Source organism: Castor canadensis, chromosome 3, assembly GCF_047511655.1.
Source record: "Castor canadensis chromosome 3, mCasCan1.hap1v2, whole genome shotgun sequence".
NCBI lineage: Eukaryota > Metazoa > Chordata > Mammalia > Rodentia > Castoridae > Castor > Castor canadensis.
The window spans coordinates 42,657,286-42,682,175 of record NC_133388.1 but is presented as its reverse complement, the minus strand read 5'-3'; the positions used below and the strand labels follow the sequence as shown (position 1 = coordinate 42,682,175).

Below are 24,890 nucleotides of genomic sequence, written 5' to 3'. Positions count from 1 at the left end.
ATGAACGATATGCTGGCTTTGAACTATGATCCTCCTGATATCTGCCTCCTGAGTAACTAGGATTAGAGACACGAGTCACTGGTGCTCAATTACAACCTAATTTTTAAGTGTAGTAATCCTTTTAAAAATTACCTTTTGTTGAATCATCCTCTATTGGCTGTTTGAACAATGTAATATCCTTGAATGTACACAGGAACAAGACCACCTTCTCATGCTCATTCCTTATTGGTGCAATTTGCATGTAAAACCAAACAGGGGTTCCTGTAGTAGAGAGAGGGGGAGAGAAAGTACAGCAGAGTGTCACACACCACAGGAATGGTTTGCTCTCCTGCCTTCCCTTTTCCTTCAGCAGGCAACTGCTGTGCCAGGAATCAGCACCAAAGCAACAGTAATTTTGTTGCTGCAAAGAATAAAAAAAATCTTTATTTTTTGTATCAACTACCAGTTGTGCAAATTTAACAGACAAGTTTTTCAACCCAAAACATGAAAATTCTAAAGTAAAGTACAGAGTGTCACTTCACAACACAGGCACGCAAAGGCAGTCTTGCTACTGAAACAATGCCAGCATCACCTTTGGATCTGGGTCCCTAAGCCTTAACTGCTCTCTCCCTAGCTTGCTTTTGGTAGTCTTATCAAGTGTTATCACTCCTACATGCTTCTCTTAGTCTTGTCACTTTGACAAGTGTTTCCAATTAATCGCAGTACCTGATGCTCTGGTAAGTGTTGCTCCTAGAGGGACATCTGAAATGCTGCTTCTTTCCCAAGGCTCTCATCAGTCAGCTAGATTTATATGATACCTCTATGGCTTTGACTGTGTCCTCACATTTGAGAGGATATTAACAACATTTGACACCTGATGTATACAGAGCTATACCTGAAACCTTTGAGGTAACCTTAAAGGAAAAAAATAAAATGTATTCATTGCCCTTGAGAATCTCAGGTGCTTTCATCACCCACTGCTTCCTTCCTCCATCACTCAAAGCTCAAGCCGGACTCTGCTGCTACATCCTTCAAAGTAGGGTTACTGCAGACTCTAGAGGGAAGAGGGGTTCAGAGCATTCAAAGTTGAGGATTTAGAGAAATTAGGAACCGCCATGCAGCAAATAATAAATAAATAAAAGTCATTTGCACAACAAATGACTTAAAGGGAATAATTATCCATCAAGTGACAAAACACTGAAGAAATGTTCCATCAGAATCAAAAAGATCCCATTTTTACCAACCCATAGTGCAATGAAGCCCCTCTGACTATTCTATCTTAAAGTCATAACAGGTCTTTGTCAGGTTTCATATTTGGAGATTAGAATGTGCAGCTACTAATATTCTGTAGGTGGAAATTGATAACCTCTTAGTGGTTTCAATGAAAACCAAATAAGAAGCAGTTTATATCCATATCAAAAAATATGTCACCCTAATGCCACAGGTGGCACTGCCATTTAGGCAAGATGAGATGGCTCAATACTAGGTTCAATGAGTCAGAATATTCAGTTCCTGCCACCATATCTTTTGTAGCCCCAGCAGGCCTATGAAAGGACAGGGCCTTTTGCAAAAGGACTGCAGGATGCATGGACCTTGAAAACAATCACATCATCTCCCAGAGAGGCTTGTTCTTTGTTTTCTGCTCCTTATTTTGCACAGCATGTCCAGAAACTGTGAATGATGTGCAGAGTTTTACAGACAACCAGCCCTAGACACTAGTGTGGACATGGCCTATGGCAGTTCCAACACAGTGAGCTCGAGGCAGAGGGGTCATAAACAAAGAGAAAGGGCACTAAAAATAAGTCATTTTCCAAGGTCTGTTACAAATCTGAACAGAAAAAGCAGTGTTACATTTCATGCCTTCCTATGAAAACAGCAACTTTTCAAACTCTGACAGAGACAGGACTGTTTAAAAGCTGCTTGTTTCAGATATCAAGGTACATTTTTTTCAACTTTTCAAGCCTTTCCAAAGAAGGTTGAATATTTGCCAAGTAGCTGATGAAATATCCTTTATATCCTGAACTTGAGGTTGAGGGGAATGGGAGTCTGGGAGGGGTAGGCAGAGGGGCTTTGTTGCCACTGGACACTCAGGCAGGGCTTTGGCACTAGTTACTGACAGGAGCCCTGGTTGTCACAGCTCCTTTATGTGCATAGAAGGAGCCATTTTAAGCCATCACCCAGAGATGCTCTGTATTTCCCCACAGTACAGATGGCCCTCTGTTATGAAGAACACTGGACCTAAAGGATGGAGGATGCAAATGGAAATGTCAATCCTGACACATATTAAATCAAATATTGCAATATCCCCCATTTCCAAAATGGTGTTTAACCTAATTACTTAATGGAAGTGTTGAGGGAGCTTGACATTCAGATATTCCTAAAGTAGTTTCCTACAGATATGCAAATTTTTCTATAAAATACTTTTTAAAATCACAAGAATACACTTTTTCAGTTGATGTTCAAAAGTTTACAGCAAATGGCTTATATGGTTTTTTAAGCTGCTTTTAAATATTAAAATTTCATTATAATGCATAGATAAGACCAATCCTTCATATTAAAGCAAAAAAAAAAGTAAAACTCAATGCAGATAGTACACAGACACAATACAAGTTTGATTTCCAGTGCTGTGGGATATGTTTCCTACCAGCTGCAGGCAAACATCTACACATATACAGATAATTATCTGAAAAGAACCAGACAGGACTGAATAAAGGTCAGGTCATAATTTCAGTCCATTAACATAAAGCAAAATATCTAAACCACACAGGAAGGAGAATCTGAGGAATGAAAATATCAAGTTATTACTAATGTTGTTTAGAGTAAATAAACAATATAGAATTCTACTGAGGTATACTGAGGTATTGTTGAGAGACTTAGAAAATATAGACTTGGCTTTGATGTCTGAAAATCAGGCAATTATTTGTTAATTGTGTTTAGAAGTCAGAGTGAATAACCTTAGTAATACAAAGTATTCTTAAATAATTTGCTAAACATATCTATGTCACTTAAGGGTTAACAAGCTTAAATGAAAATGAAGGAGATTTGGGAGATGGGTCTCCTATGAATTATCAATAGATGCGTGGAACGGGGGAGGAGGGGAAAGAACCAGAAAGCACCTATAACCTGTCTTTACTCTTACAAAAGGAAGAACTGATCATTCAAAATGGGTTGTTTCCTATGTGACAAGCCAACTGTCACTTGGCTAAGACTTCAAATGGAGATATATTTTTGGCATTGATTCTAAAATCAAAGGTACGATGACGATATATTCTTTAGGTAAAACCACTAAAAATAACTGTTCCCATTTTCAAATGCACTGCTGCAAGGCAATGTCTGTGGCTGTTATCCCTTTGCTAGCCTATTACTATAGAAGAAAAACTCTACAGTTATAGGCTAGTCCAGCAAGCATGAAGCCCTGAGTTCAAACTCCAGGACCTCCAAAAAAATTAAAAAGAAGAAAAATCTAATTTTAATTCCAAATATTTCATAGAAAACAATGGCTCAAAAACATAGGAAGAATAAATTACACATCACCAGATCACATAAGCACTGAACAGGGGACAAATGTTTTCCTGTTGAAGCTAGAATGTTTCCCAAACGTGGGAAGAATTTAGTGACCATCAAATTCCACTGAAAATAATAATGGACTCTGCTGTCCTTTACCATTAACAAGCAATAAGTGGACAGATCTTATGAAGTGACTGTTGATTTCAAGAAAGAAAAGACAATTTGAGAAGGCAATAAAAAGAGATAAAGCAGGTGATTGATGTAATGAAAGCAAATTAGAAAGGGGACTCTATTATTGAACATACTCCTTGGTGTTTTGTTTGGTTGATTTTTTTCCCCTCCAAACACTGATTGAAGGCTATAACACAAGGTTTTATGTGATTATATACTGAGCCATAGACCAGGCACAAATCTCATCCTAGAGAACACACCCAACAATCAATACAAATTTACTAGACTTGAATGACCTATAATGAGTGCTCTCACTATCATCCTAAAGAAACAGTCTAAGTAGCAAAGGGGAATATTAGAAAAGACTCACCTTCTGTCACCTGTGTTTGTGTAGAAAGGTAAGTGTGTGCTTTAGCAATAAAAAGAAATTTATAAATTTTGGTCATTTTTGGTTATTGTCATATAAGATGTTTATCATTATGAGTGTTAATTACAAAATATTGTCCTGGCTGACATACAAAAAGTCACATTTAGAGGCAACCTATAGATTGGGAGAAAATCCTTACAAGACATACATTTGATAAGGGGTTAATAAGAAGCTCAAAGTATTTTATAGAGAGAAAACAGCACAATCAAAAAATAGTCAAAAGGATCTGAACAGAAATTTCTAAACTGAAAACATAACAAATGACCAACGTGAACACAAAAAATACTGAAGATTACTAATCACTAGGGAAATGCAAATTAAAACCACAATAAATGTCACAATCCCACATATCAGAATGGTGGATCAAAAAGATAAAAGTTAAATGTTAGCAAGGATGCGATGAAAAGGAAAACCTTGCACACTATTGGTGTGAATGCAAATTAGTAGAGCCACTGTGGAAAACTATATGGAGTTTCCTAAGAAAATTTTAAAACACAACTACCATACAATTCAGCAGCCCCACTTCTGGATATTTGCACAAAAGATTTGAAGTTAGTGTACCAAAGAGATGCCAGTACCCCCATGTTCACTGCAGCACAATTCACTAAAAAGCCAATGATAGAATCAAGCCAAATTTGTCTATAAACAAATGAATTCATGAAGAAAATGGAATACTGTATGTAATTCAAGTCTTTGAAAGGAGGAAATTCTTCAAATCTTGTGCCATTTATAAAAGAAAAAAAACAAAAAAAGAAGGAAATTCTGTTACTTGCAACAGCATGGATGGAATAGAACATTATGTTAAGTGAAATAACACAGGCACAGAAAGACAAATGCCATATCTTCTTATTCTTTAGTGGAATTTTAAACAATCAAGCTCATAGACGCTAAAAAGCAAAATGGTGGTTACTAGAACCTGGGGGGTTAGGCAAAATGAGGAAAGGATGGTCAAATGGCACAAAGTCTCAGTTACACAAGAGAAATGTTTATGAGATCTAGTGCACAGAATAGTAAATATAGTTATAATAATGTAATGTGCACATCACAACTGCTAAGAATGAATTTCAAATGTTCTCACAACAAAAGATGAGTAGTTGAGGTAACAGATACGTGAATTTGCTTAATTTAAATATTCCAAATTATATTTATAGATCATAACATCATTTTGTACCCATAAGTATGTACAACTGTAATTTGACAATTTAAAATAAAATGCACCACATTTTTCTTCCATAGGTAGAATCATTTATTAATTTCACTGGGAACTCCTCCCCCTACCAAGAGGAATAATGAAATTTTACATACTCTACATTGTAGCTCAACTATAATTTACCAAAATATAACATTAAGAAAAAGTTAGGTCACCTTATTGATAACAGATATACCTACTATTTTTTTTGTACAGAAGAACTTCAAAGCAGTTTGACTCGTAGTTGTCAAAAGTCTGCCTGACTTTCTCAATGGTCTTCTTGTCAGTCAGTTCCCCATACATAAAACTGGAAAAGAGAAACAGCAATTAATTTCAGCTTTGTGTTGCTTTTAAACTGCTACATAAACTCATATAGTTATCTTTAAGTGCATACAAATAAAATGGTCATCCCACACAATGAATTAAAATAGATGAATCATTACTTAAATAAATTTTATTTATTTGCATACATTAGAGATTTACAACATGTTGTTATAGGATATGTATAGATAGTAAAATGTTAAACCATGTTTTTATGATTGATAAGCTTCTTGCTAACAATTAGCCTTGGACATTATTTTGGGGGGGCAGTTCCTGCTTTACACAGTTCCTATATGCACAAATTTCTATTACCATGGTTTGGCTAAATAACAACACACAGTTGTGTATTACACAACATACAGTTCAAATTTCAAGTGCCACAGTATGTTAGCTATGAGAAGTACAAACTTTATTGCTAGGTATACAGTATATAAGTCACTAGTATAGTCACACACACCCCATCCATTGTTCCACTTTCTCTGGTTTCAGTTATCCATTGACAATCATGATCCAAAAATATTAAATGACAAATTCCAGAATAAACCAGTCATAAATTTATATTTGTATGCCATGTGAGTAGCATGATGAAATCTCATACCATCCCTTCCCATCCCACCCAGGACATGAGCTATCCCTTTGTCAAGGATACTTGTGCTCTATATATTAACCACATACTCTATATACCACACAGTCACTCACTAACCATCTAAGTTAACAAATCAACTGCTGCAGTTTTTCAGCGTTTGTATTCTGGTACCCCTTATTTTACTTAACCATGTCCCCAAACAATAATGACTCTAGCAGTTCAGACATGCCCAAGAGAAGTCATAAGGCATTTCCATTAAGTAAAAAAGTGGAAGTACAGAAAGATTTTTTTGAAAGAGGGAGACCACATTCATATAACTTTTACTGCAATATGTTCTATAATTGTTCTGTTATTATTAAAGTTATTGTCATTGAAAGTAATATATCTGATTTATAAATTAAGCATTATCATGCATAGATGTGCATAGATGTAAACATAGCATACTAATGCTTGGTACTATGTATTATTTCAGGAACCTGCTGGTGGTCTTGGAATATAATCCCCAAGGATAAGGGGTACCATTGTAATTAACAGACACACATCATGAGCAGTGACCAGTCACAACCCTTCTTTCAAAACTTGTCAGTACTGGTAACTATGCATTCATTTTTTGGTTCCCACAAACAGCGTAGCATGTACTTGCATTGCCTTCTTATTTCTCAGTAATAATTCGCATGGCTTTTTACAAAAATGGATAATAAGAAGCAGGAATTAGCCAGAAAAGATTAAAGTCCACCAAAGAAATGAAAAGTGATCATGTTGGAAAGGAAATTTAAATTGAACATAAATGAAGTTACAGAAGAAATTAAAGATCATGGGAATGTTGCTGAGCCAACTGAGAGACAGATGCACAGCCAGAGGAACTTAGTGAAGGAAACTCAACATAAATGAAGAAAGTGGTTGTGATGAAAGGGTGAAGGTTGCCCAGAAGAAGTAAACAGAGTTCCAGTAGATACTTCACAGCAGTGAAAGTGAAAAGATAAAATATTTGAAGTTAATTCAAACTTAGAAAGAAATATGGCAATTTTCTCAGAGATTTAAAAAATGCTCTTTTATAATAGTACAAGGATCCAAGATGGCGACTAGAGGGAGGAAGCAGTGTGAGATCCATAAATCAAAAATCTTGCTGAGACTCTGGAGCCACACACTTGGAGGAAAAAACCACCAAGAATAAGCAAAACTCCAACACCCTGAACCTCCAGCCCACACAAAGCTTCTCCACACCACATTACACTGAGAAACCAGGAGAGCTCCCATGCCACCAGATGCCAGTTCCAAACCTGCTTGGGAGACACAGACCAACAGGTGAGCAAGTAAGTGGCATGCGGTACTCCCTCACCCAACCCTGGGATAAACCAACACACCCTCCTGGACAGACCGACCCCCACCCCACGAAAAAAAGAAAACTGAGTAATAAACAAGGAACTGAAAAGGACATGCAGCAGAGGTGGCAGGGTGCTTTGAGTGCACCACAGAAGTGGGGAGGAGCAAGGAGCTGCTCTCCACTTTGTAGACAAAGCCTGCAAAAGTAGATGGCTGACAGTAGGTGGCAGATGAGCCACTGCCTGAAATAGGGCAGATAGCAGTTCACAAAGCTAATTTCCTGACCAAACAACTGGCAAGACTACAACAGAGACACTACTTAAATACCAACACTAGGACTGGATGCTGAAGGAGTAACACCAGAACTACTAAGACTGAAACTTCATTTTTCCCAAACCTCACATTTTTTTGCTTTTTGCTTTTTTCTCTTTCTCTCTAAGTGCTTGTCTTATTCACTGTTGGTTAGTACACCATCTCTCCCTGTTGATTTCTTTGGTTCTCTATTTTTTTTCTTTCTTTTTCTTCTTTCTCTTTCTTTCTGGGTCTCATTACTTTTACTATTGTAAGTTATCTAATACTAAATTACACACAGAACAGGGACAAAAACAGCACGAAGTGGAATGATGGAAGACAAAAAAGGGATGGAAACCATTCTTCCCCCCAAAATAAATTAGTACAGGATTCAGAGGGAAATGAAGAAAATGGATACCCAGTTCCAGACCCCAACAAAACAAAGATAGACTATCCGAAGGAACCCAATGAAGCCCACAAAAACACCCGGAAAGAAGAAATCCTGCAAAAAATCACTGAGAATTTCATGGAGATGTTACTAGACACTGTCAACCAAAACACACAGAAGACACTCAAGACATTCCAAGACAACAAAAATAACAAATATGAGAAGACACAAAAGCAAGTAATTGAAGTCATAGGAGCCCCAAATAAATACCAAAATGAAACATAGAACACCATAAATAGTAATAATAATAATTAATAATAAATGAATACAGGATGAAAGTTGACAATATTAAACAAGAAGTGACCCATGATATGGAAACCCTCAGAAAAAAAAATGAAACAGAAATATAAAACACAATGGAGGGCCACTACAACAGACTACAACAAGCAGAAGACAGAATCTCAGAACTTGAAGATAAAATGGAAATTAAAGGAAAAACTGAAGAACTATTACTCAAACAACTCAAAACCTGTGAAAGGAATATGCAAGAACTCAGCAACTCCATAAAAAGACCAAATCTGAGAATCATGGGCATTGAAGAAGGAGAAGAGGTGCAAGGAAAAGGAATTCGTAATATACTCAACAAAAGAATAACAGAAAACTTCCCAAATCTAGAGAAAGCTATGCCCATTCAGGTACAGGAAGCCTCCACGACACCAAACAGACTTGACCAAAATAGAATGACCCCCACAACATACTATCATTAAAACAACAAGTACAGAGAATAGAGAAAGAATATTGAAGGCTGTAAGAGAGAAAAAAGAAATAACACACAAAGGTAAACCCATCAAAATCACAGCAAATGTCTCAATGGAAACCTAAAAATCAAGTAGAGAATGCAGCAAGGTATTCTGGCCACTGAATGAAAATAACTTCAACCTTAGGTAACACTACCCAGTAAAACTATCCCTCAAAATAAATGGAGCAATAAAAGTCTTCCACGATAAGCAGAAGCTAAAGCAATATATGACCACCAAGTCACCACTGCAAAGATTCTTCAAAGAATCCTTGACAGAGAAAATGAAAGCAAACAAAACCATGAAAGGACAGGCAGTACCAAACCACAGGAGAAGAAAAGGCAAGAAAGTAGAGAGCAGCATTGATTCAGCTGCACACATCAAACCCTTAAACGGAGACAACTAAATGACAGGAATCATCACATACCTATCAATACTAACACTGAATGTTAACAGACTTAATTTCCCCATCAAAAGACACCGTTTGGCAAAATGGATGAAAAAGGAAGATCCAACAATCTGTTGCTTACAGGACACCCATCTCATCAACAGAAACAAGCACCAGTTAGGGTGAAAGGCTAGAAGAAGATTTATCAAGACAATGGCCCCCAAAAATAGACAGGTGTAGCAATACTTATCTCAGAAAAAGTGGACTTCAAACCTACATTGATCAAGCAAGATAAAGAAGGACATTCCATTCTAATAAAGAGGGAAATACACCAAAAGGAAATAACAACTAACCTATATGCACCCAACATCAACACACCCAATTTCATCAAGCATACTCTGAAGGACCTAAAAGCATATGTAAACTCCAACACAGTGGTAGTTGGAGACTTTAATACCCTGATATCACCAATAGATAGATCATCCAAACAAAAAATCAATAAAGAAATCCTAGATCTAAATCACACCATAGATCAAAAGGAGCTAGCCAATGTCTACAGAATATTTCACCCAGCTTTGGCACAATACACATTCTTCTCAGCAGCCCATGGAATCTTCTCCAAAACTGATCATATCTTAGGACCCAAAGCAAGCTTCAGCAAATATAAGAAAATAGAAATAATACCATGCATTCTATCTGACCACAGTGCATTAAAACTAGAACTCAACAACAAAAACAACAGTAAAAAACATGTACAGTTGGAAGCTGAACAACACATTCCTCAATGATCAGTGGGTCATCAATGAAATAAAGGAGGAAATTAAAAGGTTCCTGGAAGTTAATGACAATGAAAACACAACATACCGGAACCTATGGGACACAGCAAAAGCAGTCCAGAGAGGCAAGTTTATAGCCATGACTGCATATATTAAAAGGACAAAAAGTTTTCAAATAAACGACCTAATTGTACATCTCAAACTCCTAGAGAAACAAGAACAAGCAAAACCCGAAAGAAGCAAAAGGAGAGAAATAATAAAAATAAGGCCAAAATTAATGAGAGACCAAAAACACCATACAAAGAATCAACCAAACAAAAGTTGGTTCCTTGAAAAAAAATAAATAAGATTGACAGACCTCTAGAAAACCTGACTAAAATGAGGACAGAAAAGAATCAATCAGTAAAATCAGAAATGCAAAGGGGATATAACAACAAACGTCACAAAAATCCAGGAAATCATCAGAGACTACTTTGAGAACCTATATTCTAATAAATTTCAAAATCTTGAAGAAATGGACAGATTTCTAGATACTTATGAGCATCCAAACTGAACCAAGAGGATAATAATCACCTGAATAGATCTATAACTCAAGATGAAATTGAAGAAGCACTAAAGAGTCTCCCTAAAAAGAAAAGTCCAGGACCTGATGGATTCTCTGCTGAATTCTATCAGACCTTTAAAGAAGAACTAATACCAACCCTCCTTAAACTGTTCCATGAAATAGAAAGGGAAGGAACACTACCTAACTCATTTCATGAAGCCAGTATTACATTCATCCCAAAACCAGAGAAAGACACATCCAAAAAGAAGAACTATAGGCCAATCTCCTTAATGAATAGCTATGCAAAAATACTTAATAAATTTATGGCAAACTGAATCCAACAACACATCAGAAAGATCATTCACCAAGTCAGCTTCATCCCAGAGATGCAGGGGTTGTTCAACATACAAAATCTATAAATGTAATACAGCACATTAACAGAAGCAACTGTTGATCATCTCAATAGATACAGAAAAAGCCTTCAGTAAGATCCACCATGACTTCATGAGAAAAGCTCTAAGAAAACTAGGAATAGAAGGAAAATACTTCAACATTATAAAGGCTATATATGACAAACCTATAGCTAACAGCACACTTAATAGTGAAAAACTGAAACCATTTCCCCTAAAATCAGGAATGAGACAAAGGTGCCCACTATCCCCACTCCTATTCAACATAGTACTGGAATTCCTAGCCAGAGCAATTAGGCAAGAAGAAGAAATAAAAGGAATACAAATAGGTAAAGAAACTGCCAAAATATCCCTATTTGCAGATGATATGATCCTATACCTTAAAAACCCAAAAAAACTCTACCCAAAAACTCCTAGGCACCATAAACAGCTAAAGCCAGAGTGGCAGGATACAAAATTAACTTAACAAAAATCATTAGCTTTTCTATACACCAATAACAAACAAACTGAGAAAGAATATATGGAAACAATTCCATTTACAGTAACCTCAAAAAAAAAATCAAATACCTAGAAGTAAACTTAACAAAGGATGTGAATGACCTCTACAAGGAGAACTACAAACCACTGAAGAGATTGAGGAAGACTATAAAAGGTGGAGAGATCTCCCATGCTCATGGATTGGTAGAATCAATATAGTAAAAATGGCTATACTACCAAAATCAATCTACATGTTTAATGCAATTCCCATCAAAATCCCAATGACATTCATCACAGAGATTGAAAAATCTACCCTAAATTTCATTTGGAAACACAAGAGACCACAAATAGCCAAGGCAATACTCAGCAAAAAGAGCAATGCTGGAGGTATCACAATACCCGACTTCAAACTATATTACAAAGCAATAACAATAAAAACAGCATGGTACTGGCACAAAAACAGACATGAAGACCAGTGGAACAGAATAGAGGACCCAGATATGAAGCCACACAGCTATGCCCACCTTATTTTTGACAAAGGTGCCAAAAATATGTGATGGAGAATAGACAGCCTCTTCAACAAATGTTGCTGAGAAAAGTGGTTATCTGCCTGCAGAAAACTGAAACTAGATCCATGTTTATCACCCTGTACTAGTATCAACTAGAAGTGGATGAAGGGCCTTAATATCAGACCTGAAACTCTGAAGTTTGTACAGGAAGGAGCAGGTAACACTCTGGAACTAATAGGTATAGGCAAGGACTTCCTCCATAGAACCCCAGCAGCTCAGCAACTAAGAGAAAGGATTGACAAATGGGACTTCATAAACTTAAAAAGCTTATGCACAACAAAAGAAATGGTCTCTAAACTAAAGAGACCACCCACAGAGTGAGAGAAAATATTTGCCAGCTGTAAATCAGACAAAGGACTGATAACCAGAATATACAGGGAACTTAAAAAACTAAACTCTCCCCAAAATCAATGAACCAATAGAGAAATGGGCAACTGAACTAAGTAGAACTTTCTCAAAAGAAGAAATTCAAGTGGCTTAAAAAACACATGAAAAAATGCTCACCATCTCTAGCCATAAAGAAAATGCAAATCAAAACCACACTAAGATTCCACCTCATCCCTGTTAGAATAGCCATCATTAAAAACTCCACTAACAACAGGTGTTGGTGAGGATGTGGGGAATAAGGAATCCTCGTACACTGCTGGTGGGAATGCAAACAACCACTCTGGAAAAAAATTTGGATGCTTCTTAAAAATCTAAATATAGATCCTCCATATCATCCAGCAATCCCACTCCTGGGGATATACCCAAAGGAATGTGACACAGGTTACTCCAGAGGCACCTGCACACCCATGTTTATTGCAGCACTATTCACAATAGCCAAGTTATGGAAACAGCCAAGACGGCCCACTACTGACGAATGGATTAAGAAACACAATGGAATTCTACTCAGCCATGAAGAAGAATGAAATTTTATTATTCACAAGTAAATGGGTGGAACTGGAGACCATCATCTGAGTGAGGTTAGCCAGGCTCAGAAGACCAAAAATCATTTGTTCTCCCTCATATGCAGACTTTAGATCTAGGACAAATACAGCAATGTTGTTGGACCTGGGTCACATGACAAGGGGAGAGCACACACGGGAAGTATGGGGATAGGTAAGTAACCCAAAACATGTTAGTATTTGATGTCCCCACTGCAGAGGAATTAATACAGAAACCTTAAAGTGACAGAGGTCAATATGAGAAGGAGATCAAGAACTAGTGAAAAGGTCGGTTAGAGGTGAATCAACTTGGGTTGTAACACATTTGTACATGGAAGCAATGCTAGGAATCTCTCTGTATAACTATCTTTATCTCAACTAGCAAAAACACTTTGTCTTTTTTGTTATTGCTTATACGTTCTCTTCAACAAAATTAGAGATAAGGGCAGAACAGATTCTGCCTGGAAGTGAGGGGGTGGGGGAGGGAGGAGGCAGAAGATGGGGGGAGAAATGGCCCAAATAATGTATGCACATATGAATAAATGAATAAAAAAATTCCAAGAAGCAATTATTGTTCAAATGACTTCTGGCAATTTTATACAAAAATAAGAGAATTTCATTCTCAATATTTCTAATATTCTAAACCACAGTATACTAAACAAATATTAGTTTTACTTCCCTGTATTTATAATCAACAATAAGAGAGTTTTAATGTTTTGACAAAAATATTTAAAGGTGACAGAACAATCAAAATTTTACACAGAGAGAGAGAAAGAGAGAGAGAGAGAACAAAAACAGAGTAACAATGATAAAATGTTCCTAAGAGAGAATGTGAATACTGTGCAGATGAAATGGGGATGTTGTGAAATATACAGACTCTACATGGCCTGTAAAGAAAAGAATAAGGCCTTATATGGACTGCTCCATTGCACCAGTTCAGAACAGTGTGATCCTGGGGAAGTTCTCCCATCACAAAGAAAAGGTAAATAGCCCCAACAGCCCACACTGGCACCATGGACACATGAATTTTCTGCTGCTAGGGAATCCTGCATCCCTCATAGGCCACAATCCCAGCTGGAGAGCTTCCAGGAAGACCACACCATTGTACTGCCCCATAGCAGGACTCGATTGATGAAACACCCTTCCCTGCCTAGGCCGTTAATGAACATCACTATTTTGAAACCAACCCTAGCCTTCCTCTGCCCCCACTGGACTGTGTAACTCACCCTCCCAGGCTGCTGGGATGACTCCACCTTCATATGGCCTCTGGGGACTGACAGATATACTCTGCATCACACAGGTGCCCTGTCCCCACTGCCACATAGCCCAGGACCCCATTGAAGGAGCTCTGCCCCAATGTAACTCATAGAAATTGACAAACATTCCTGTCATACCTGTGCATGGCACCACACCTGCCTGGGCCCACTATAGTGGGCACCATCCCCACTGACATGTGCACCACAAACACCCCCTAAGCGGATAGGATATCCATACCCCGACACAACTTGCAGAGAGAATGAGCTTTCCCACCCTGCAACCATTTACACTGTACTCAAATCATCGATTACAGCTGGAGAAGTTAAATGGATGCCATACTACAGTGCCCAACTGGAACCAAAGCTCATATAGCCTACCAAACTGACAGGACAAGACATATCATCAGGAGAAAGTCTTTTACTATGAAAGCCACCATATAAAACTGGTGGAAACAACTGATCCACCAGATGTTCAAATAGCAACACAAGGACACAAGGAGTATGAAAAGGAAAGGTAACATGATGCCCCCAAAGGAACACAATGTCTCTCTAACATCAAACTCCAAAGAAAAGGAAATTGATAAAAGTGCCTGGACAAAAAAATCAAAAGAATGATTCTAAGGAAATTCAGTGAGATACAAGAGAATACAGACAAATAAGTCAATGGAATTGGGAAAACAATTCCTGAAATGCATAAAGAAAACTCAACAAAGAGAGATATCATGAAAAAGAACCAAACAGAAATCTTGGAACTGAAGAATTCAATAAGTCAAATAAAAGATATGAGTGAGAGCTTCAAGAATAGGCTACATCAAGCAGAAGAAAGAATTTCTGAACTTGAAGGGAGATCTTTTACTTATGCAGAATAAGTAAAGAAATAAAAGAAAAACGAAAACAATGAAGAATGTCTCCAAGACTCAAGACATAATTAAGTGAACAAATGTTCAAATTGTAGGGATTTCAGAAAAGAAAGGGAAAGGCATAGAAAATATACCCAATGAAATAGCTGAAAACTTCTCTAATCTTGGGAAAATTACAAAATAGAAGGGAATGTAATAACATATTCAAAGTTCTGAAGAAAATATGTAGCAACCAACATGCTGGCTCAAGCTTCTCTTTTTTACATTGTTTGGGCCATTTTCCTCCCCCTACCCCCTTCCTCTCCACTGCCCCCTCCCTCTCCACCCCCTCTTCCAGGCAGAACATGTTCTGTCCTTTTCTCCAATTTTGTTGAAGAGTAGACATAAGCAATAATAAGAAAGACAAAGCATTTTTGCTGGTTGAGATAAGGATAGCTATACAGAGAGATTCCTAGCATTGCTTCCATGTACAAGTGTACTACAACTCGAACTGATTCTGGCTAAAGCTTCTAACCCTACTAACTACTAAGGAGATGAAAATCAGGAGGAGCATGTTTCAAGGTCAGCCTGAGCAAAAAGTTTGTGAGACCTGATCTCAACCAATAAAAGCTGGGAATGGTGTCATGTGCCAGTCATCCTAGCCACATGGGAAGCATAAATAGGAGGGTCATGAAAAAGACCTTATCTCAAAACTAACCAAAGCAAAAAGGACTGGGGGCATGGCTCAAATGATAGAAGGACTGCATAGCTAGCTCAAAGCCCTGACTTTAACCCCTCAGTTTTGTCAAAAAAGGAAGGAAGGGAGGGAGGGAGAGAGAGAGGAGGAAAGGAGGGAAAGCAAAGAAAAGCTATGAAGGAGAACTAAAGACTTTCCAGGAGAAACAAAACTGTAGAAAGTCTTCACTATCAGACCAGCCTTACAAAATAAGGGAGTCTACAACTGTAAATGAAATAAAGATAACTACTATCATGAAAACATATGAAAGTATAAAAACCCACTATAAAAAAACAGTTACACAAAAGAGAAAAGAAAAAAAATCTCATCAGTAAAGAATAACCATTAAACCAAAAAAAAAAAAAGGCAAAAAAGGAAGAATAGAATAAATGTCATTAAAAGTGAACAGAAAATTTTAAAATGATACAAGTAAGTCTGTAATACATCAATAATAACCTTGAATATAAATGAACTTAATTCCCTAACAAAGACACAGATTGGCTGAACTAATTTTATTTTATTTTTTTATTTTTTTTTTTTACATTTTGTAACATTTTTTTTTTTCATTTTTCTTTTATTATTCATATGTGCATACAAGGCTTGGGTCATTTCTCCCCCCTGCCCCCACCCCCTCCCTTACCACCCACTCCGCCCCCTCCCTCTCCCCCCCAATACCCAGCAGAAACTATTTTGCCCTTATTTCTAATTTTGTTGTAGAGAGAGTATAAGCAATAATAGGAAGGAACAAGGGTTTTTGCTGGTTGAGATAAGGATAGCTATACAGGGCATTGACTCACATTGATTTCCTGTGCGTGGGTGTTACCTTCTAGGTTAATTCTTTTTGATCTAACCTTTTCTCTAGTACCTGTTCCCCTTTGCCTATTGGCCTCAGTTGCTTTAAGGTATCTGCTTTAGTTTCTCTGCGTTAAGGGCAACAAATGCTAGCTAGTTTTTTAGGTGTCTTACCTATTCTCACCCCTTCCTTGTGTGCTCTAGCTTTTATCATGTGCTCATAGTCCAATCCCCTTGTTGTGTTTGCCCTTGATCTAATGTCCACATATGAGGGAGAACATACGATGAAAGCAAGACTGAACAAAATGCTGCCTACGAAACCCTTGCTTCACTAGTAAGGACACACAAAGACTGAAAGTAAAGAAATGGGAAAAGACAGTCCACATAAAAAGAAACCAAAAGCAAGCAGGAGTAGCCATACTTATATCAGATACAATAGAAGTCTAAAACTATAAAAGGAGACAAAGAAAGTCACTATGTACTGATGAAGGGATCAATCAACAAGAGGATATAATAATTATAAATGTGTATTACCTAATGCCAGAGTACCTAATTTTATAAAGCAAGTATTATTAGTTCTAAAGGGAGAGAAAAGATACAAAGATGACTTCAACACTCCTCTTTCATCAATCTGCAGATCATCCAGACAAAAACCAACAAAGAAACATCAGAGATAAACAGACCCAACAGGTATTTAAAGAACATTTTATCCAACAGCTGCAGAATTCTCATCAGTACATCAAACATTCTGCAGGGTACAACATATTTTAGGGCACAAAACAAGTCCCAAAAAATTCAAAGACACTTTTAAGTCATTCCATGTGTCTTTTCTGATCATAATGAAAAACATCAATGATATAAAGAAGTTTAGAAATTGTACAAGCATTTGGAAACCAAATAACACGATAGAGAACAAAAAACAGTTCTTTGAAGAAATCAAAAGGGAAACTACACAATTTCTTGAAACAAATGAAAAGAGAACTATAACGTACAAAAACTTACAGGATATAGCAAAAGTAGTATTAACAAGCACATTTAGAACAATAAGTACTTACATCAAAAAAGATAGAAAGATCCATATAAACAACCTAGCAATGCACTTCAAGGAATTTGAAAAGCAAATGAAAAACAAAATTAGTAGATGGAAAGAATTAACAAAGATCAGAGGGGAAAAAAATAAAATAAAGACTGAAACAGTAAAAGAAAAAGATCAATGAAATGAAGAGTTAGTTTTCATAAAGATGTATCAGAGAGATATAAAGATAGTTCAACATACACAAATCAGGAACTAAAATATATCACATCAACAGAATAAAAGGCCAAACACATATTATCATCTCCATAGATACAGGAAAAGCACTTGATAAAATTCAGCACCTCTCCATGATGAAAAAAGAAATGAAAAATTAGGCATAGAATGAGCATATCTCAACACTATAAACCCACAGCAATGCCATATTGAATGGAAAAAAACTAAAAGTGTCTCGTCTAACATATGGAATAAGAGAGAGAAGTTCACTTTTGCCACTTTTGTTCAACATAGTGTGGAAGTCTCAGCCACAGTCATTGGTCCAGAGAAAGAAAAAAGGCACATAAATAGAAAGGGACGAAGTCGAATTATCCCTGTTTGCAGACAACGTGATTCTACATACATAGAAAAACCTAAAGACTCCACCAAAAGACTTCGAAATGATAAGCAATTTCGTCATGTTTTAGGATACAAAATCAACATACAAAAATCAGCAGCATTTTTGAACATCCATAACAAATTTGCTGAGAAGAAATCATGAAAGCAACCCCATTTATAATAGCTATAAAAAAAGCAAATAAAAAACCGGGTAATAAAATTTAATCCAGGGAGTATATGACCCCTACAATGAAAATCACAAAATACTGATGAAAGAAATTAAAGAAGACACAAAAACTGTAAAGACCTCATGTGTCTATGGATTGTTAAAATGTCCATGTTATCCAAAGCAATTTACAAACTCAAAGTAAACCTCATCAAAGTACCAATGGCATTCTACACAGAAACAGAAAAAAAAACACTAAAATTTGTATGAAATTACAAAACACGCCAAATAGCCAAAGCATTCTTGGAAAAAAAAGAACAAAGCTAGAGCTGTCTAGCTCAATACCGGATCTCAAGACATACTGCAGGGCTACAGTGACCAAAGCAGCATGATACTGGCATAAAAACTAATACAGAGAACAACAGAACAGAACAGAGATCTCAGGAATAAATCCATTCTTCTATGACCAATGGCTCCACACAAAGGTAGAAGTACTAAACACACACACACACACACACACACATGCACGCACACTGGAGAAAAAAAAGCCTCTCCAATAAATGGTGATGGGGAAACTTGAATATCCACATGCAGAAGAATGAAACTTGAGTCTTATCACTCACCATATACAAAAATCAACATAAAATGGATAAAACACTTAAATGTAAGACACAGAACTATGAAACTCTTAGAAAAACTCATAGAAGAAAGATTTCAAGACATTGCTACAGACAATGATTTGGAGCAGGGGAGGAAATCCTCAGGTATCAAAAGCAAAATGAAACAAATGGGACTAGATCAGACAAAGACACTTCTGTACAGAGAAGGAAACAATAAATAAAGTGAAGAAAAACTACACAATAGGAGAAATGTGTGCAAACTACTCATCTGACAAAGGATGAATGTCCAGAATATAGAAGGAATTTTTTAAAAACTCAATAACAACAAAAAGTAATCCAATTAGAAATGGGCAAATAATCTGAAGAGGTATTTATCACAAAAATAAATGCAAATGGTCCACAACTACATGAAAAAGATGCTCAATATCACTAGCCATCAGGGAAGTGCAAATCAAAACCACAATGAGATATTGTCTTTCCACAATCAGAATGCCTATTGTGAAAAATAAAGAGAAAAAAACTCATATATATGGATGCAGAGAAAGAGAACTCTTATACACTACTGGTGAGAATGTAAATTAGTAAAGCCACCATGGAGAACAAGGTGGATGGTCTTCAAAAGCTAAAAATAGAACTACCATATGAAATAACTATCCCACTTCTGGATACAAGACAAAGGAAGTGAAGTTAGCATACCTAAGAGACACCTATACTCCCTTGGGAATCAATCTAGTTACCCATCTGTGGATGAATTGATAAAGAAAATATGGTACATATATACTGCATGTACATACACATATTTACATGTATATATGTACACACAGTGGAAATATATATATACACATATGCTAGTGTAAATTATTTGGTCATAAAAAGAATGAAACACTGCCATTTGCCTCAAATTTGATGGGACTGGAATAAACCAGATATAGAAAGAAAAAGACTGTTCTCCTTCTATGTGGAAGCTAAAAAAGTTGTTGTCAGTACAGAAGAGAGTAAAAAATAGTAATTGCTAAAGGTTAGAAAGGGAAGGGGGCATAGAAGGAGGTTAGACAATGGGTACCAAATGCACAGTTACACAGGAGAAATAAATTCTACTGCTTCACAGCACAGTTGGGTGACTATAGCTCACAAAAACCTGTGATGTAGAACATAAAGACATAAGGAAATGGAAATGCTAATTACTCTGATTGGATTAGCACACAATGTATGCATGTATTGAAACAGCACACTGTACCCCAGAAATATGTACAATTTTTATGTATTCAAAAAGAAAAATAAAATTTAAGAAAAGCTTTCTAGGGTTTGACATTTCCTGCTTTTGTAAGAGAAGCTCAGCAAAAATCTGATAACCTAGGAAACACAACTCACTCAAAACTCTCTAAAACTCCACTCTTGATGTTTTCAAAATCATCAGTTGTATATCTGGGTTCACATATATAGCTTCAGTTTGTATCATACTAATAGTTGGTGTGATTGCCTACACTATTTCTTCTTCCAGAAAAGAATATTGGCACAGCTAGATACCTTCTATGGTTTTGAAGGGTCAGATGTATCCCTTTGTGACTGCTTTTGTTTTTAAAGAGTTTGCATATCAGCCAGACATAGATCAAAGTGTGGCAGAGGCTGAGCTGATACAATCTTTGAAGTGCTCTTGAAAGAAAAGAATAGAAAATTAGGAAACAAAATTAAGAACAGGGCCTTAAATAAGCATCACTCAAATAAGAACCTCTAAAGGTGAGGAGTCATCATCCTCATGGAAAATCTGCCCCTGAATATACCAGTCTATAAAATTTATAGCACGAAAAGCATAGTTTGTTAGCAAGGTTCTGTAAAGACTAGAGAGACCCAATAGCAATGCCATATTACAACTAGGTAGTATAGGGTAAGTCAAGCCTGTCTCCTTTAATACTAACCCAGCAACCAGAATTCTAGAAACTAAGAAAGGAGAAGAAGTAAATAGGGAAAGCCAAAGACTGCCCAACCCCTGAGGAATCTGTACCCTTCAATTTCAATTACAATATTGCCTATTTTATCTTGAAAGGAAATTTTTATTTGTTATAATAGGAAAATATGTAAAAGAATATCAGAATAAAATGGTAGACCCTAACTTCATAAGCTTACATCTGGATAAGGCCTACCAGGAATTTCAGGTCTATGAATCTTACATAAAAAAAATCTCTTGAAGGCATTATAGTTAAATAAGAATTCTTCAGTTAAAAAACACAAAGCCATTCTTCCCCACTCCCCAGAAAACTGTTTAACTTTAACACTGTAAATACTATTTTACATGCAAGTAAACTTTTTTAAGTTAGCTAGTTTTTTACTATCATTTCTAATCTATATAATCTTTCAAGTGTTTCAATTTTTAAGAAAAGGACAACTAAGATGTTTGTGGTCTTTAAAAAAAAAGCCATTTGGCCATGTTTCTACAGTTTAATAAACAAAACACAGAATTAACAATTGACCAGCAAGAAAAAAAAACAGAAAAAGAAAGCACTTATAACAAGCAACTTGAATGAGAACTATGAAAAATTAATAAGATTTTAATATAGGCTACAACTCAAATTTTTTAAAGAGACTATTTGAAGAATTAATTTGATAGTTAATAAGAAGAAATACAATAGTTCTAATGCAGTTAAAATTCTGAGATTAAAATGAGTAAGCAGGTTTTTAAGTAAATTATGAAAATTCTGCTCCACATCTTCCTCAGTTAAGTCTTCCTGGCTAACATAGCTTCTCCTCAGAAAATGAAGACACTTAAGAAAAGATCCTTAATTTTTAAAATCTGAAGACTTTTTCAAAGCCTTTTAGTTTACATTGTTCTACTCAGAGTATTCATTTTAAATTTATGATACCACATATTTCCACTGTGTTTCCAGTGGTGAAACACAGGAGATAAATAATAAAAGATATCTGGAAATGAACCGTAAAAAATGTTTATCCTCCCAAAACAAGTGTCCTGGACATTAATTCAAACTCTTGGGTTTGGGTGGAAACTATTTCGACCCAAAGCTGTCCAAACCATACTGACTTATTCAATGATTCCCCATTCTTATGGACAAGGCGCATTTGTTTATTTGCTTGGCTTTGTTACATGTAAACACCGAATGTTTGATCTCACGTTCTCAAAGCCCAACTCAGGTGATTGAAGCTCAAAGCAGTTTTTGAATGGTTAATGAAATTGAAGAGGAATTTTAGGAATAGTAATCAGGCTTTAGAAACTATTGATAATAATTTTATAATTTTCATGTCTCATTGAATATCCTCAAGGAACCTATATTGGGAATATTAGAAATATTATATAACTTCCATTTGTTTTCTTACACAGAATGCCCCTTTAGTATTACAAATGACTTCTACAACTGCACTGTTATTCTATCAGAAGGAAAGTAAAATTGGTTTCACAGAAGTGATTCATCTCTGCTACAGTACTGAGCAACCATGAAGTATCAGAGAACCATAACACTTGTAGGATCACATGCAAACTATGATTTATGAGCAAGTCATATAACCTTTCTGACCCTGTTTCCCCATAACATAACTGATAATATAACTCAACAGGTACAGACTAAGTCAGGGTGAGCTCAGTGGTGCACACCTATAATCCCACTTACTTGGGAAGAAGAGATCAGGAGGAATGTGGTTACAGGCTACTGAGAGAAAAAAAAATGAGCAAGACCCCAACTCAACCAACAATGCAGGAGTGGTGGTCCACATCTATCCAGCAAGAGGCATAGGTAGGAGAGTCATAATCCAAGGCCAGTCCCCCGCAAAAACACAAGACCTTATCTGAAAAATAGCTAAAGCAACAAGGGTCAAGGTGTGGCTCAAGTGGAAGAGCACCTACTTAGCAAGTGTGAGGCCCTGAATTTAACCCTGGTACTGTGGGGGGAAACAAGACATTAAGCTAGTCATAGTGGTACACATCTATAATTTCAGCTACCCCAGAAAGCAGAGGCAGAAAAGTCACAAGTTCAAGGCCAGCCTAGGCAAAGGCTACAGTAGAGACCCTATTTCAAAAACAACAAAAACTGGAGGCTGGGGACATGGCTCAAGTGGTAGAGCACTTCCCTAACCTGAGTTGAGGCTCTGTGTTCAATTCCCAGCACCTCAAAAAAAAAAAAAGGAAGTTACAAATTGTAACAGTCTCTACAATGACAATGGTTGACATATTATACAGTGGCAAGAAAGCTTCTTATAAGTGGGGTTAGAAGAAGGACCTGCAGTGTCAGCCCTACTTCCTTGCTTCCCCACATTCAAAGGTACAGACAGATTGGGCCTCATTTGCTAACAGTCAGGGTCATGGGTCTTATAGGGAGCTGCACACAATTCTGTGAGCCTTCGTCCTTCAGGAGCTCCCAAGACTAAAGGAAACCTCCTGCATCAACCTGCTCCTCAAAGATGGCCGCTTTTTATACACTGCTGGCTGGTGGTATGATTTGGACACAGGAGTAAGGAGACATTTTCTTCAAGACTGGTCCAGGTCATGTCTATCTAGCTTAGATAAGCATCCAGTTTTCTTTTGTGTGTACCCGTCTCAGGAAAATTTGGGGCTTTGGCTTACCACAGGATTTATTTATTTTTTGCACCTCTATTCTGACATCAAAATCTCACAATCCTCATTATACCCAACAACAAAGATGGCTAGAATGGTTGTAAAATTGCCTAGGGAAAAAAAGAAACTTGTAACTGAAAAAAAAAAAAAAAACCTAATCTGAGTTACTCTGCTCTTGGGTGACAGTGTTCCTAGACTAAAGCATGACCAACACTCAGCCACCACTCATCGGGGTAATATTGTGTGCAGGTGGCAGGTCAGACTCGCAAACACTTCAGCAAACAACCACACAGATCAATTCAGTGCAGTTGCTGAGCAAGGTCTCCAGCTCAGGAATGGCCTCACCAGTAAGTCATTGCAAAGGTGAGGGGAGGTAGACTGAGACCTGTAATTGAAGAATTAAAAGAGGGAAATCCTAAGAGTTAAAGAACAAAACCTAAAGACAAATAAAAACACAGCCTTTGGAAGCTGAAAGAGGTCATTTTAAAATAATTCAAAGGCATTACTTTATACAGTGGATTGTAACCAAAAGGTTTCACAACCCATTAATTTATATGGCCTTAAAAGGATTCAGATAGCCTCATAAATGATAGATACATGACATGTAATTAAGGAAAACCAGAGCTAGCTTAGAGACTGGGTGTCTCTAAGCTTAGGAGTGAGACACTTCTGCCCCCCTGCACTGTGCCTCAGTGTTCCTGAGAGAGGCAGAGCCTTCAATCAGATGGAACCACACTGACTCACGTCCATCACGTTTAATGTGCTGTTGTTGGCTGCTAAGATAATCCTGTGTTAATAAGACTGCTTGTGAAATCCATTCATTAAAGAATCTCGTAATATCACTGCTTCATTGTCTAATTTGATAGCATGGGTAAGGGATTGCTAATGGCTTTCCAGGAAAAAAAGTATATTTGAAAACATCTATCTACTTAGTCTACCATACCTATATTTCATGATTGCTATTCTCACCCCTCTACCAAAAAAAAAAAAATGGCAGCAGAATCCGTTTTTTAGGGGGAGAGGGAGGGCAGTACTGGGGTTTAAACTTAGGACCACATGCTTGCTAGGCAGGTGCTCTACCACTTAAGCCATGCCCCCAGCCCAGAATATGCTTTTTCAAGTGTCCCGATTATGAAAGGTAAAAGGTGAAGTAGTTCCCACCTAACCTGTGACCAATGTCTACATGTCTTAAGCGTCCCAAGAGAAGATCATGTGCTTTTAAATTTC

The 24,890-nt window shown here is 36.9% G+C and overlaps 1 protein-coding gene across 1 annotated transcript in view; it reads right to left on the bottom strand.

The window, feature by feature from the left end:
- The window catches only part of Kcnh5 (potassium voltage-gated channel subfamily H member 5), a 337,490-nt gene that overhangs the window by 282,577 nt on the left and 30,023 nt on the right, over nt 1-24,890 (bottom strand). Inside the window, exons 3-4 of the mRNA XM_074067833.1 lie at nt 5,474-5,580; nt 133-261 (exon numbers count right to left, since the gene is read on the bottom strand). Of these exons, the coding sequence (XP_073923934.1) occupies nt 133-261; nt 5,474-5,580 (236 nt within the window). The remainder of the gene's footprint in view (nt 1-132; nt 262-5,473; nt 5,581-24,890) is intronic.